The sequence below is a fragment of the Symsagittifera roscoffensis genome, chromosome 3 (genome assembly GCF_963678635.1).
Source record: "Symsagittifera roscoffensis chromosome 3, txSymRosc1.1, whole genome shotgun sequence".
Taxonomy (NCBI): domain Eukaryota; kingdom Metazoa; phylum Xenacoelomorpha; order Acoela; family Convolutidae; genus Symsagittifera; species Symsagittifera roscoffensis.
In genome coordinates, this window is record NC_087064.1 from 57855445 (window position 1) to 57870661 (window position 15217).

The window sequence follows — 15217 nt, forward strand, 5'->3', positions numbered from 1 at the left end:
AACTACTGAACTTAACAGTACTAAACTTAACAATACTTCCAGGGCGCTGTAATATTATATGTATAATTTTTTTTTTATTATTATTTTTTTTTAAATTTTTTTTTTCAAGTTTTTCGAAAAAAATAAGTGAGAAAAATCCAAAAAAAATCAAAAAACCTCGATATCTCGAAAACTAGAAGGATTTGGGAGGTCATTTGTTTACACTAAAAAGCTGATATATAGCTGGTAGTCCTGTAGCATGCAACCAACGGGTATGGGTTTTAATTTGTTTTTTTTTTATAAGCCAAATATATGTTTCACTAATTCATGGTTTTGTACCAGGTATATTTTAAAAGAATGGTAAATTGCCGAAATTTCTGAAAAAGAATTTTTTTGACGTGTGCAGGTATCAAATTCAGAACCCGCAGCTTATTAAAAAGTTTACAAGCGCGATATCGAATCGAGAAGCGCTCAATTTTGCGTTTACAAAATGGTTCGAACAGAAGGCTGCTATCAGAATTTCTAGTAGCTCTTTTTGCATTTTGAAAAACAAATAAATCCTTCAGAAAGCTATCATTATGAACACCAATAACTGATTTAAGAACAAATTTTAATAGCTCATAGAGATGATACTCATAAACGGTTAACAAACTATATTTTTCAAAAATATCATTACTACGATCTCGACGTTTTCTGAAAAAAATGAATTTGAGGATTTTCTTTTGTAAAACATTAAGTTGTTCCAGCTGCGAATAGCTGCAACATCCATAAATTAAAATGCCATACTGGAGAATGGGAACGACATTGCTACTGTAGTATTCGATCATTTGAGACCTCGGCACGTAGTGCCTTAGCTTTGAAACTATACCGCATTGTTTACTAAGTTTCTTTTTGACGAAATCGATATTACTTTTAAAAGAAAATTTGGAGTCTATGTAAATGCCTAAATATTTACAAACAGGTTTCGTATTTATCGAGCAAGAGTTTAACTGAAATAAATGATTGGAAGCACTTAACTTTACATTCATTTGAACTGTTTTGGATAGGTTAATCACCAATTTATTTGCATGTAGCCAGTTATTTAAAGACGTCATGTCTTTTTGAACGTCAATTATTTGACAACCTATTGATGTTAGATTCGTATCGTCTGCGAATAGCAAAACTTCCGATGTTTCGCATGCTTTAGGGAGGTCATTTATATATAATAGAAAAAGCAAGGGACCTAAAATTGAGCCTTGTGGTACACCACATTCTATTTTACTCCAGCTAGATGAAACACCATTTACTACAACTCGCTGTATGCGATTACTGAGATATGAGCTCAACCATTTTAAACAGTTACCCCTAAACGCATACATATCCAATTTGTATAGCAAGATATTATGGTCAATAGTGTCAAAAGCTTTCTTCAAGTCAAGGAAAAAACTAAAAATTTCATTCGAAGAAGGATACATTCTAATTCTTTCGGTAAGTTCAGCAAGTGCATCAATTGTGCTATGCTTATTACGAAAACCAAATTGTTTTGCATAAAAGAGAGAAAAATTCTCTAAGTAAGAATAAATACGGTTATACATAATGCGCTCATAGATTTTACTCCAAACAATTAAAAGTGAAATTGGTCTATAATTGTTCTCATCAAGTTTTGATCCTTCTTTATGAAGCGGCAGTACTTTCGCTTTACAAAGTTCTTTAGGAAACACGCCTTTTGTGAATGATAAGTTGATTAAGAAGCTTAGATATGGTGCCACGACTTTCGCTGAAGTTTTCACAATAAGGTTACTGATGTTATCATCACCGGACGAGCTTTTATTATCTAGGTAATTTAGGACTTTAAAAACTTCTGTTTCGCATGTTTTTTTCAGAAGCATGGAATATGGAACATATTCAACGTTAAACCTATCAACATTAGGAACATCATTTTGAAGTCCTTTTCCAACTGTGGTGAAAAATTAGTTAAATTTTTCAGCAACATCTCTGTCTGTTGCATTATCGTTTTCATCAATGCATGATTGCAATGGAGAAATCTTGCTGTTTTTGTTACTTTTACCACTGATATCGTTTAAAACTTTATATGTCTGCCTTGAGTCTCCTATACAGTTTTTGAATTTATTCCAATAATAATTCTTTTTAGATAATTTTATTTCTTTCTTAAACTTCTGAACGTTTGAAGCAGTTGATTATTATTCTGATTCAACTTCCATTTTTTGTGTGCATTATTTCGCTTTGTTCTAAGGTTTTTAAGTTTATTTGTGTACCAAGCGGGTTGCTTTGTGACCAAATTTTTCTTGGTTTTTAATGGTGCAAACATACTCAATACCTCTTCGAAAGATTTTGCGAACAAATTGAAAGCTGCATCTGCATCATTCATTTCAAAAATTACTATTTTATGTGAGGCTAATTTACTTTCCGCAATTTCTAAAAATTCTTCAACTTGGCTCCGACTTTTTAGGAATGATGTATCGCGAAACGGAATTTCATTATTAACAATTTGACACTTTATGACCCATTCCAAGTGTATTGGATAATGATCTGATAAATGTTCACTATTTAGTACCATTGAATGAGGTTCAGTTAAATTGTCGAAAATGAAATGATCCAAACAAGTTGAAGAGGTGGCTGTAACGCGAGTTGGTTCACGACCGTTTATCGAAAAACCATTTGAATGAATACAATTTAAATAATTTTGGCTCAGTAAGTTATCAGGTATTATATCAATGTTAAGATCACCACAAAGAATGAACGGATGATTTGCACTTTTTGAATTTTCCAAAAACTCATCAAGCCTATCAATGAATTGCATTTTGTTCGATTTTGGTGGGTTATAAATCACACATAATGAGAATTTATAGCCATTTTTTAAGATATCGACCGTTAAGCTTTCTTCTGAAAATGAATCAAGTTGATTCAGCAAGCAGCATGTGTTTCTTGCTTGGATCATTACACCACCACCTGGTGTTTCGCGATTTTTTGTAAAATACTGATTATAACCATTGATTAACCAGCTTTCACTTGGATCATTTTTTGTTAACCAAGTTTCCGTTATACAAATTATATCAGGTGGAGACTCAAGGCTTAGAATAAGTGCTTCCAATTTGTCGAAGTGGGGTTTTAAAGATCTTATATTTAAATGTAGCACCGAAACTTTGGAATTTTCAGTTTTATTAATTCAAGTACTGTTATTCTGTGAAATATTTGGTTTTTAATTAACGACATTAACATCACTAGATTGTTTACGATCCTCCTTTATCTCCTGCCTCGTGGAAAACACTTTGGAAGCAATTCATCACATCTTGAAATCTGTATTTCAAGGAACTCCCGCCTTCATAAAGTCCATCGATACGATATAGTCGCTCGTCTGCCTTCCATACATAATGGATTACACTTTCTCGGGTCCACGCAGATTTAATTCGGCAATCACTCTTCATCATTTTTATGAAATTGACACGAGCCTTTGATAAGTCTTCAAAGACGCTTATATTTTTCAAACCTTCTTTATCTGCCATCTTTTTTTTGTTTCGCAGCAAGTTGATTTTGGCGATTCTTCTGGCGAAACGAACGATAATTGGTTTGCCTCTATTTGATCGAGATGGCAATCGATGGGCTATTGAGATATCTGACGCTCGCACATTTGCACCAATATCATGAGAAATCTCCACTACCTTCGCTATTGTTGTATCAAAGTTCTCACGATTATTCTCCCCTTCCAAACACTCGGGGATTCCTAGAATTCTTAGGTTATCTCGTCGATTATATGATTCAAGTTTTTCTGCTTCAGATAAAGTCCTAAGATAGCTGACATTCGCCTGAGATGCTATTTCCATTTTGGAGGATGAGATGATTTCCTTCTTCATGTTGTTTATTGCGGACTCAACAGCGACGTTGATTGCATTCATTAGTTGCGCTTTGATTTGCTCTACAAGGCTGGGTATCAACAACTTCATTGACTCTTCAATGGTATGCTTCAGCTTCCCAGTCACATCGTCCTCTGAGTTTTCTTCGTCACATGGGCTCAGTACAATATTTGGCCGTTTTGGTGTTGGTTTTGATACTGGAGTCTGATCATGATACCTCAGTCCCGGCACATCTGTGTTTCTCTCAATTGAAATATCATTTGCATCAGTAGCATCACTAATCGAATCCATCTGCCCTCTCTGAAACTATTTAATAAGTTTATCACAAGAATTAGGCTTTTGGAGATTTAACCCTTCTAGAACTTTGTTGGGCTGTATAAGAGGCTTCGTGCGATATATATTCCTCATCAAATAACAAAGTAGTTTCAGCGTACTTCTTGATTAATTGAAAAAAGTCAAAATGACCCATTTTTGGTGTAAAATTTTGGTTGAGAATTTTGGAGAAAAAATTGCACCATAGTAATTCTGATGAAATTCTAAACAGCTTATGTTCTCTTTACTTTTTGTCTAATCTTAACTCAATTTGAGAAAAACGCGTTTGAAGTCTTAAAAGTTTTGTTCGTTTTGTCCGGATAATTTAAATCAGCACTGTATTCTTGCTTTTGTGCATTTTTTTCATGCTCAATATTTATTTCACGCTAACTTATAAAGCTTACGTCGCTCATTTTTTGGCGACTTGACTAATCAAGCTCACTTTGACAAATGAAGCTCACTGATTCCTTTTTGACGCGGAACTCAAATTATGCCTATCTAAAGTATTTTCTAAACTTTCACTACCACTCTGTATTAAGCGCCGATGAACGTTGTGAAGACAGTTATAAAGGTCTTTATTTTTTTTAGGATCAAATTTAATTTTTTTGCGGTTTCACTTCTGATTTCTTTTAGGTTCAGTTTATTTCCTTTGTTGAAAGGAAGGCAAACTCCACTATGGAATAGCAAAAGTGTACCGGTCACGAAAAACCTGATGGACTTCTAGTTTCGAAACTGTAATCAAACTGTTTTTAAAAATCAAAGATCTTCAATGCCATATATATTTTTTGAAATTCAAACGTTGAGATTTTTTCAAAAAACAAGTCAATATATTTTTTCTGTTTCCGTCCATTCATTGACTCTTTTCGTTAAGTTTTATTTTTAAGGTTCAAAAAACTAAGGTTCAGTCTGTTTTTTCTTTCTGCTTACTTGAGCTCATTACTCTTTTCCAACTGTCTGTTGGCTATGTTTTAAAACGATGCAATTTTTGTTTTTCTTTCTGGAAAATGTCTCGCGCTCATTTGATTTTTTGGCGTTGGACCTTTGATTTCTTTCTAATTTCCGATCAAATTGCTTTGCTAAAAGGAGGGTAAATTCTAATTCTCAGATTTCTCAGTGAAATAGAAAATTATCTTTCTCTAATTTGGATAGATTTATGAAAAAAAGCTAATTACAAAAGGTTCATGGAGTTGAAAGATCTCTGAGGTGATATATTGTTTTTTCGAAAGTTGAAACTATTTCTAGAAAGTCGTTTTTCTTCAGCTTTCTTGATTTCACTTCCAATATTCTGTTGGCTATGTTTTGGCAGGTTCGATTTATCTTCTGATCCAAAAATTATTTCAGACTTGTTGAAGATCAGTCGTAGCATCAGAGTTTTGCCCTGAAATGAGCAGTTTTGTAATAAGTACACTAAAAGTAGTGTTATCCATGCAACATACTCACTTTTGGCCGTTCTGTTGCTTTTTTACATTTAATCTGGAGGACTGGGATCTAATCCAGGAGTTTCGCGGTCTTTTTGCATGCGTTTTTGTTAGGCCCTTATCTGTCTCAGGAAAGTCTTATTTAGTTTCTAGCGTCGTTTGACTTACGAAATTGCTATTTTGGCTTCCACTAAAAGTATTTAGTTTTTGCAAATTCCAAATAAATCGTAAATTTGAACTCAGATGAAAATCTCTCTCAATTTGGCTTTTTAATAGTATGAGTCCCCAGTGCAATGAACAAATGGCTTTTTAGTCCTGTTATCTCAAATTGGCTTCGATTTGTTGATAATATATTGATGATAAAGTTTTACTGAAAATGAAAATGCTTTGAGTTGATGCAGGACATTTATTCTGTTCCTGAATAATTTTATATAAAATCAGTCCTTTCCTCAGTTCATCAATGCGCGCTGCTTAAGCTTGCGATAAAAGACGTTATCAAACCGTAGATTTTGTTTCCTTAGAAGAAATTGTCTTACAAAATCAGATTAGCTTGCGATTACTTCTTGACCTTTTACGCTTGCGACTAGGCAAGTTTTGTCAAACTGAAACATTTTTCCCTGTCAGGAACAAAGTCAGTTAATAATTAGATTGCTAGACTTCTAATCAGATAAGATAAGCTCCTTAGTCCTCATATTTGGCGCAGAGGTAACCTCTGCGATAAGTCAGGCAGCACCTAACTGAAAATTTTATGCTTCGAAAAAATTTTACAGCCGCATATCGTTTCTGTTTAGTTTTTGCCAGCTTTTTGCATTAGCAGGGTCTTCTTAAAAAGAAATTTCATTTTTTTAAAAATTTTTTTGAAATATAGAACAATTTTTTGATCTGATTTTGCCATATCGCTTTCCTTTAAGTTCCAAAAAAATGAATTGAGCGTTGTGTTAATTTATTTTTAACTACGTGATGCCCATTGAAAGAAGTAAAAATTGAAATTTAAACTAAAATTGTTTAAGAAAATTGTGACATCAATTTAAATTTTTCCGAAACTATTTAAATTTTTTTTTTAGAAATTTAAATTTTTCTTCAGTCTGTTTTGTAGCAGTTTTTCTGCCAATTTTGGAAACTTTTCGCAATTTTGTGAAAAGAATTCCTAAGCTATTTTTTCAAGCATATCTATTGCATCAAGCATATCTATTCATCAAATTTTTCGTGAAAATTTAGATTGTTTGCTTTTTCCACGGAACTGTGAAATGTGAAATTAATTATCAGGAGTAAACTCTGTACTTTGGCGTCGAATCGAATACCGCAGGAGCAATTGAATTTTTTTTTTCAATTTAATTTGCTCAATTTAAATTAAAATTTTTCATTTTGCGTCAGTGGGCTCATATTTTCACATTTAAATGAATTGAAATTTAAGTGAAAATTTAAATCAATTTGAATTGATTTTTTGAATGGATATAACCAACCGCTTAACTATGATTACTTCGCAAGCGTTATCAAATTGGAATATAACTTTTAGGGTTAACAACAAATTCAATTGAAGCAGTTGGCATTTCTGTTCTGATGGAATATCTGGTCAACAGAGATAATCTATTCGTTTTTTTTTGAAACATGTATTATCTCCTTTTGTTTCGCTTTTTATTTATCATATTTTAAAGGTGTTTTTGGCATATATGATTTGACTGATGTTATATCTGTTTATTTTTTTTCATTATTGGTCATTTGAAGGACCGAAAAAGTCTTAAATTTATTCGTACTTCCGGAGGGGGTTGTGGAACTTTTCGTCGAACTCAAAGTTTTTATTGCTCAAAATTGTTTTTTATGGCTGAGCAGTCGTCTACCCAAGTGTACTCAGTTTCCGCTCGATGAATTATGATTTCATTACTTTTTACAGTTGCGAGAGCAAGTGTCTTGTAATCGGGAACTAGAATTTTTTCTGTAAACAAATTTTCTTACAAGAAATTGACCTTACTTTGTTACTGAACCCTAACAACTTCCAGGTGACTTCCACTTGGACTGGTGGTAACCCGGTTAATTTTGCATCCCAATGTCCGGGGTTAAAGTCCCGGGGAGACCTTGGTTTTTTCTAGTGTATTTGAAATTGAAAGTTTTTTTCCGGTAAAAATTGATTAGTCGGATTCTCGTATGTCTGCTCAAGTTTTGTCGGCTAAGGTGCCAGATCACGGATTTTCTTGTACCGTAAGTAAGTATAATGATAATTGCAAGTGTTTTCAATTGTAGTTTCACTTTTGTTCTTGAAGCTTTTAAATTTTAAAGTTTTTTTAACTTTTAAAGTTTTGTTAAGTTTTTGAGTTTTTTTAAAAAAGTTTCATTTAAAGCTTAAGTCATTTTACTTTCGGCTCAATTGGTTTCTCCTCAAAGATTGTCGGCCTCGTTTCTGCTTCGTAAGTTTTGTTGCGTTGCTCATTTAAAATTCAAATTTTTTGCTTGGCATAATAAATTAGAGTTCCTGTTCCATGAAAATCGGTATGTGAAAATGTATGGGATTGGTTTTTTTAAATTTTATTGAGACGCTGTTGAAAATTTCAGTTTTTTTAAAAAAATGTTTTGGTTTTTTCTCATAAATTTACCTACCGATTTCTATAAAAGGTTACCAATCAAAAGATCGCCCGCTTACCAGCGTGCCTGCAGAATCCCCTAGCCTCTTCTTACTTTCCCCACTGTCTGGAATCTTCGAAAAAGTCTGTTGGGGAGTTTTTTTCAAAATATTTAGGTTTTTGTTTAAGAAACTATCTCCCCAAATATAAGATTTTGAGTTCAACGGATAGAAGGATATGTGGGAAGCTCCCCTGCATAAACGGCTACGCCCAATTTTTTTCAGCAAAAAGTTATGGCCCTCGGTATACTAACTTTTTTTTGTGCTTTTTTTGGCTTTTTCGAGAACCCCTCTTCCAATCTGAGGTACTGGATTCAGCCCAGAGCAGACTGGGAGATGCTCCCATGCATTTGCGACATCGCCCATTTTTTTTAAAAACAAAAAATAAGGACCTCGGAAAAGTCTTTTTTTTTCAGTAAAACAAATTCCAAAAATGTAATAAATTCAGCATCAGTAAAACAAATTCGAACATTATTAAGCAGTTATCTCCAGCTTTATCTAGACATCTAGTTGTCTTTTATCGAGACATACGAAAGTTTTGGGTCACCTGTTTTTTTTAACGTTTTTCATTTTTTTCCGAAATTATTCTTAAATGTTTGTGTTGCTTTGCCTCTGAGTTTAACACTGGCATTTGGGTTTCTCAGAATTTTTCTTCAAAATGAAATGCCTTCAAGAAAAACGTATAAATTGACTGGATGTTTTTAGTAATTTTAAATGAACGAAGTGATGATTTTTTTGAGGAAAAGACTCTTCAAGACCTATAAAAGCTCTAACAACTACAATGCTCCACTTAAGATGTCTTTAATTGCTCTAACAGTATCCGTACAGTACGGCGTAAGGTGTTTTTCCGTGATCAAAGACATCACAAAAAATGCAAATTGAACCTCGCTTTGGATGAATTTGATTTCAGTCCCCTTTTTTCGATCGAAGCCTCAGATTGCGTCAGACTATATGATCGATACTCTGTTTGATCTATACAATTTATATTGCCCACTCAAAACCGTTAAGCTTTCTAATAAAGACCCACCCTACATGAGCCTACTAGTGAAACTCCTATTGAAGAAAAAACAGCAGCTGATGAGAAGACACAAACATCGTGATGCCGATCTCGTATCCTCGCAAATCAGTGCCCTGCTTGTTAGCAATATTGCCTCGGACAAAAAAGCTAAAGGGTCAGCTAAGTGGTGGAAAAAAGTCAACACCTTGTCTGGTCGGAAGCAGAAAGAAGTATTCCGCATTCCTTTCTCAGCAGAAGAAATGAATAAGTACTTCTGCAGTATATCCACTGTTACCAACTATCAAGATCCTATTTTCCTAGATTGTACTTCATCAGAGTTGCCTCAACTAGTGCTACATCATGTTTATAATTATCTAAAGTGGGTCAAGATCACTGCGGCTGGACATTACGATCTCCCACATTGGTTTCTCAGAGAAAATGCACACAATCTGGCTGAACTGTTACATCATCTCTATAACCTTTGTATTCGATATCAAATATTTCCTGATGTGTTCAAGTTGTCTAAAGTATTACCCATTCCGAAGTCGAAAGTTATCACTCAATGCTACATGCTTCGGCCCATATCTGTTACCCCGATACTTGCTCGGATTTTTGAAAGACTCGTATACGATCAATTTGTTTCCAATTCATACAATTTGTAGCTGAATAAGAACCAATTTGGTTTCAGGAACAAATCTTCGACTAGTTGTGCGCTCATTAAATAAATGGACGACTGCAATTCTCTGGAGAAACAGGGATGCAATTATATCCGAATCTTTTCTTTGGATCTTAGCAAAGCCTTTGACAGAGTGCCACACCATCTCATAATCTCACAATTATCTAAAGTTGTCCCGACCACAGATCATCAACGAGCAGTACCAATAGTGGTGTACCGCAGGGGACTGTGATGGGTCCCCCGTGTTTCAATCTTTCATATGACGACTGTAAAGTTACTCAAACCCTGACGACATTGCAAAGTTTGCGGATGGCAACACCCCTGCATCGGTGGTAAACATGGAGTTGACTCGGCAAATCAAACCATCAGTCACATCATGGAATGGTGTGAATCCAATTATCTTATCTTGAACAACGAGAAATCCAAAAATTTGATATCCAAAGATTTACTCACTCAGTTACTATTCAACCTATTCATGACATTGAGATCACCGACAAACTTAAAATTCTAGGCATCACGTTCACCGATAAACTCTCTTTTGAACCTCACATAACAAAGGCAACCAAAAAGCCTCATCACAGCTTTTTCTGCTGATAAAGTTGAAAAGCGTTGGATACACCAAAACTGAACTCAATCTTCTGTACAATCAGCTTGTTATGCCCATCCTATTGTATGGTATTCAAGTATGGGGGGGGGGGGGGGCACCCTAATATTTGCTTGACAAGATAGACCGAGTCCAGAGGAGGGCTGTTGATGCAGGCGTTATTCAAGGGTTTGTCTCAATCAACGACTTAGTAAGGAAAGGGGACGAAAAACTTTACCGAATTATATCGAGAGATGACAACCATATTCTTTCAAGTATAATTCCATCTCGATCACAGTATAGCAAAGCAAGATTGAGAGCGCGAAATCCATTCGGCAATTATCTGATGAAAGAAAAATATATGCCGCATTTCTTTGACAGGTTCTCGAGAAACTACAATTTGTAAATGTATTTGCCAATCATGTTTATTGGGACAAATCTCTGAGAGGTCTCGGAATATAAGCGCTATTAGTACGGTTCTATAACTTGGCATACAAATCACTGATATTGCTACGAAGAATTTGACCGGAATGAAATTTCGGATTCTAATTGATTTTCCATGAGAAACTACAATTTGTAAGTGTATTTGTTAATCAGTTGTACTTTACTGATTTCAATTAAGACTTATTTATTTATTTTATTACAGAAATGCATTCATACACATTAATGTTCTTATGAATGCTTTTTGGTACATATGCACTTCTCGAATTCAATTCAAATTAATTTGCTTATCCGGAAGTGGCGCGAAAAAACGTGAATGTCTCCTAGTTTCGCTTTTCGTTATACTTCGCACATTTATTATATTATATTTTAAAAGCCAAAACTTTTGGCAAATTAAGTGTAAAATTTGAGTTTTTGAATCGCATTTCATTTGGCAGAGTAACTTATTTGCAAAAACTATCTCAGTAGTAGAACAATTGATTGGAAATGAAATGAGTATAATATGAAACATAGTTCTGAAATTTAATGCATGCACTATACTCAAAATTACCACCAAAACTACCACCGAAAGTGAATTTTGATTTTTAGATTTTTCAGCAGAATAAAAAATTTACCAATTGATCCAGTTTTCTTAATGGAAAAAATTTTAACCAAACAGTCCATCTTAAATTGTTTTCTTGAAATTCAAAAAGTTTTAACCTGAGAAGATTGTTTCTTTGAAATTGGAAGCTAATTTTCTGTTGTATCGCAAATGTTGCGAAGCTCGGCTTGGTCTATGTGTCCCATTGTCTGAGCTTTGTTGAATTTTCGATAGTTTTTAAAACTAATTTGCGTGGTGTGAGTTTAGATTTGAATCAGAAAATACGAATCGAACACCAAATTGACGGAGTGAATGAGAAAGTGAAAACTGCCAATGAGTGTCTCTTCTCAGTCACTCACTCTCTCTCCCGATCCACTGCTAAACTAGTCGACTTCATCTGCGAACACGAGAAGTTGTTCGTCAAGAGTATTCTCTCTTCTCAGCCTTGTTACGATTTCACAAGCAGTCCGAACAACCAATTAAGTGTGATAGTATCAAGTAATAATGACATGCTATCATCCAATGCTGCCTTTTCGCCACAATCTCTAAGCGCCGACAGTACGATTAGGCCGAAAACGTTTGAGCAAATCAGAAAACAGATAGTCCTCAAACAGTCCGAATACAATATACTGCTGTGTCAGTTGAAAGAATTGGATATATCTGCCGGGTGTACTGATAAGCAGAATAATGAGAATACAGAAAAGTTTGGTGATATGAAATTAAATGAGTTGTTCGGTTTTGGCGACAGTGGGAATGGGTTGTGTCTTCCGACTAGTAGTGACGGAGTAGCTTTACTGTATAGAGATGAGGCAACCACACTCTTCCATAGGTTGAGTTTGAGTGAGTCGATGGCCAAGCAGGTAGCAGAAGAACGGGCTAAGCTCAAGGTACGTTTCATGTTTTTATAAGTGATGATGACAATTTTTGGTTCCCTGCCACTGAAGGGCTGGGATAGAATTCATGACGCATGGCCAGTTTTTCTGCAAAGTCGAGTGCATTTCGTTTTATAATCTTCAACGTATTTTGTTTAGTTGAAGCTTCTTTGGGCTTGGGAAAAATTCGCAGAAATTTTGATAGCCAGACGGTTTCCGGCTATAGGAAAGTGAATTAAGGAAAGAACCAAAGAAAGATTTCACTTTATTTTTTAAAGCTTATTCAGGCCATGTTGGTCGTAGTATCCGAGATTCGATTTTTTTTCGCGAACCAAAAATATACGAAAATGAAAAAAGCAAAATAGACATTTCAAAAAAGGTTTTCGAAGTGCGGTTGTAAAATTCTGTGCTAGTTGTAAAATGACCGACTACCCATTTTTATTTAGGAAAAGCTCATTCTCAAGCAACAGGAACTAGACTCCACTCGTGATTCATACCAGCAGCAGTTATCGGCCATGAGTGATCACGTGTGCGAACTGAATGAACAAATCAGCATTTTCCGAGAACTCCAACAGGCGACTAAAGATTCGAATTCGGCCGTGGGCAAAGCGCACCTTAGTTTCGGTGACGCTCAAGGGTCAAATCAGAATTACATTTATCCTGGTGATGTCCAATTTCAACCTCCCTCTAATGGAAGTAAAGGCAGCTTGACCTCGACCTCATCATCTTCAAAAAAGAAATCTGTTACTGGTCAACCATTAATAGCTGTTGATCAATCGAGTAGCGAAATGGGTGCAAGTAGCAGTAATAGCAATGCTTCTGGTTCTTCGTTAGCTGCCATTGGCTCAAATACTCTAAAATCAGCCGGTGCTAAAATAGGCAACATTTTTAGGTGACAGTTGTTATATGATTATTGTTGTCATTGTTGAGTGAGTGACAAGATTTCTATCGTTTATGATTAGTTTTCTTTTCCCAGTTAAAATTAGTTAATAAATAAATTCACTATTCCTTGCCTTCATTAGACACCAGCTTAAACTATTTATTGATGCAATTTGAATCAAAATTGAGATATTTGATTGAGTCAGCTTGTTTAAAGTAAGCCTTGAAAAAAAAAACAAAGACAAAGTTCCTCCCCATTTTCAGTGGTCAGAATAAAAATAGATTGATCAGCTATAGGAGGCAAAAAAGCTCTAGATAGAATGCACTAGTTGTTAATGATGACAAAGACAGCCGATTGATTTGCAAGTAGTATAGACTGCTTCGACCACATTTAACATTTCATAAAAAGTTGTAAATTGACCGGTTCCTCAGTTCAGCGATGAACGATTTCTAGCTCTAAAACATTTTAACGGTAGATTGAAAGGATTTAAAGGGGTACTATAATCGGTTTTTCTAAGCTCAAAAAACCAAAGTGTTGAATAATTCTTGATTTGTTTCATATTTTTAAAGAGAAGCGCCCACTGAATTTTCTTTTCTTGTTAAGTTTACTTTATTTCCTTGGCTAAAAGAAAGCAAACTCCACTATCGAACATAAAAAGTGTAAAGGTCACGAAAAACGTGGTCTTCTAATTTTAAAAGAAGGTTTTTCATTTTCAAATTTCCCGGCGGAATAAATTAAGCTATTGACCCAGTGTTCTCAAATTGGATAAGTTTTATCAAAAATTTTAGATGTTAAATTCTAAGAGCTTTAAAGCCATCTATTTTTCCAAAGTTAAAGTTTTTTCAAAAAACAAGTCAATAAATTTTTCTGTTTCCGTGCATTCATTGACTCTTTTTGTTAAGTTTTGTTTTTTAAGGCGAAAAAATTTACTCGCAGACTACAAAATGCTTTTAATGTAGATAAATGAACCGAGTCTTTTCTGTTATGCGGCCCAGAATTAGCAAAACGTTGAATAACCTTAAGATGTTGGTACACTTCTATGATAGAGTAGTCCCATAGAAAAGTTACTATGATAAAACTTTTCGGATTAAAAATTGTAATTACTATATTGTTTATATCAAGAAAAATGATCGCTTCGATTTAACGATTAAAAACCTTAGTTGGGTTGTTTTGGTTGTAATAAAAATTCAAAATAGGCGCTTTTTTGAATTTTTTGCATAAAAATAGGGAGGAGGAGGTTTTACGAATGAACGAAACATGTTTAAAAATTTGTTTGAAAATTTACTGCGACTTTTTTCGCGGTCGCAGGTACGAATCCGACACATAGCTTACGTTTAACTAATTCGAGGCGCATTTCTACTTTTTCTTAGTTTACTCTAGAGCTGCTTTTTGTCGTTTTCTCGCTAATGTTTGCGAAGCGCAGCTTCGACTCTGTGTAATAAGCTAGAATTGTTTCTGGGAAATCCCAACCTGTGAAATGGTTTCAGATGGTCTTGTGTACTCGTTGCAAGGAGGCCAACGCGGTTATAAAGCGGCCCAAAAATGGTGCTACTTTATGCAAAGCATGTTTCTTCTTCACTTTCGAGACCGAAGTAGACAGAACAATCCGCGTGAACAAACTGTTTCAACGCGGAGACAAAGTGGCCATTGGAGCATCGGGAGGCAAAGATTCGACTGTGTTGGCATATGTGATGAAATTGTTGAATGAGCGACATGACTATGGACTGGAGTTATTTCTGCTATCAATTGACGAGGGAATTCAAGGTTTGTGATTTGCGTGACGGTATTATAGACACGAGCTAGACAGGTGCTTAAAAATTATAGTTATTTGTGTGAAAAATATACAAGCGTTTGACCAAACCTTTTGCGGCATGTGGCGTTTTCCGACTTCACATTCGTTAAATTAGTGACAAAAATGCTGCTAACATTAAAGAAAAACAAAGACAACTAAAAACGAAGACTGCACCGGATTGACCGATTCCATAGAAAAGCACGAATGTTTAACTGTACATGT

At 34.8% G+C, this 15217-nt stretch overlaps 1 protein-coding gene across 1 annotated transcript in view; it reads left to right on the plus strand.

Annotated features, from left to right (window-relative positions):
* Nucleotides 1-13331, plus strand: part of LOC134842983 (protein phosphatase 1 regulatory subunit 21-like) — a 435837-nt gene extending 422506 nt beyond the window's left edge. Inside the window, exons 6-7 of the mRNA XM_063859548.1 lie at nt 11719-12338; nt 12770-13331. Coding sequence (XP_063715618.1) covers nt 11719-12338; nt 12770-13219 — 1070 coding nt within the window. The 3' untranslated portion in view covers nt 13220-13331. The remainder of the gene's footprint in view (nt 1-11718; nt 12339-12769) is intronic.
* The last annotated feature ends 1886 nt before the right edge of the window (nt 13332-15217 follow it).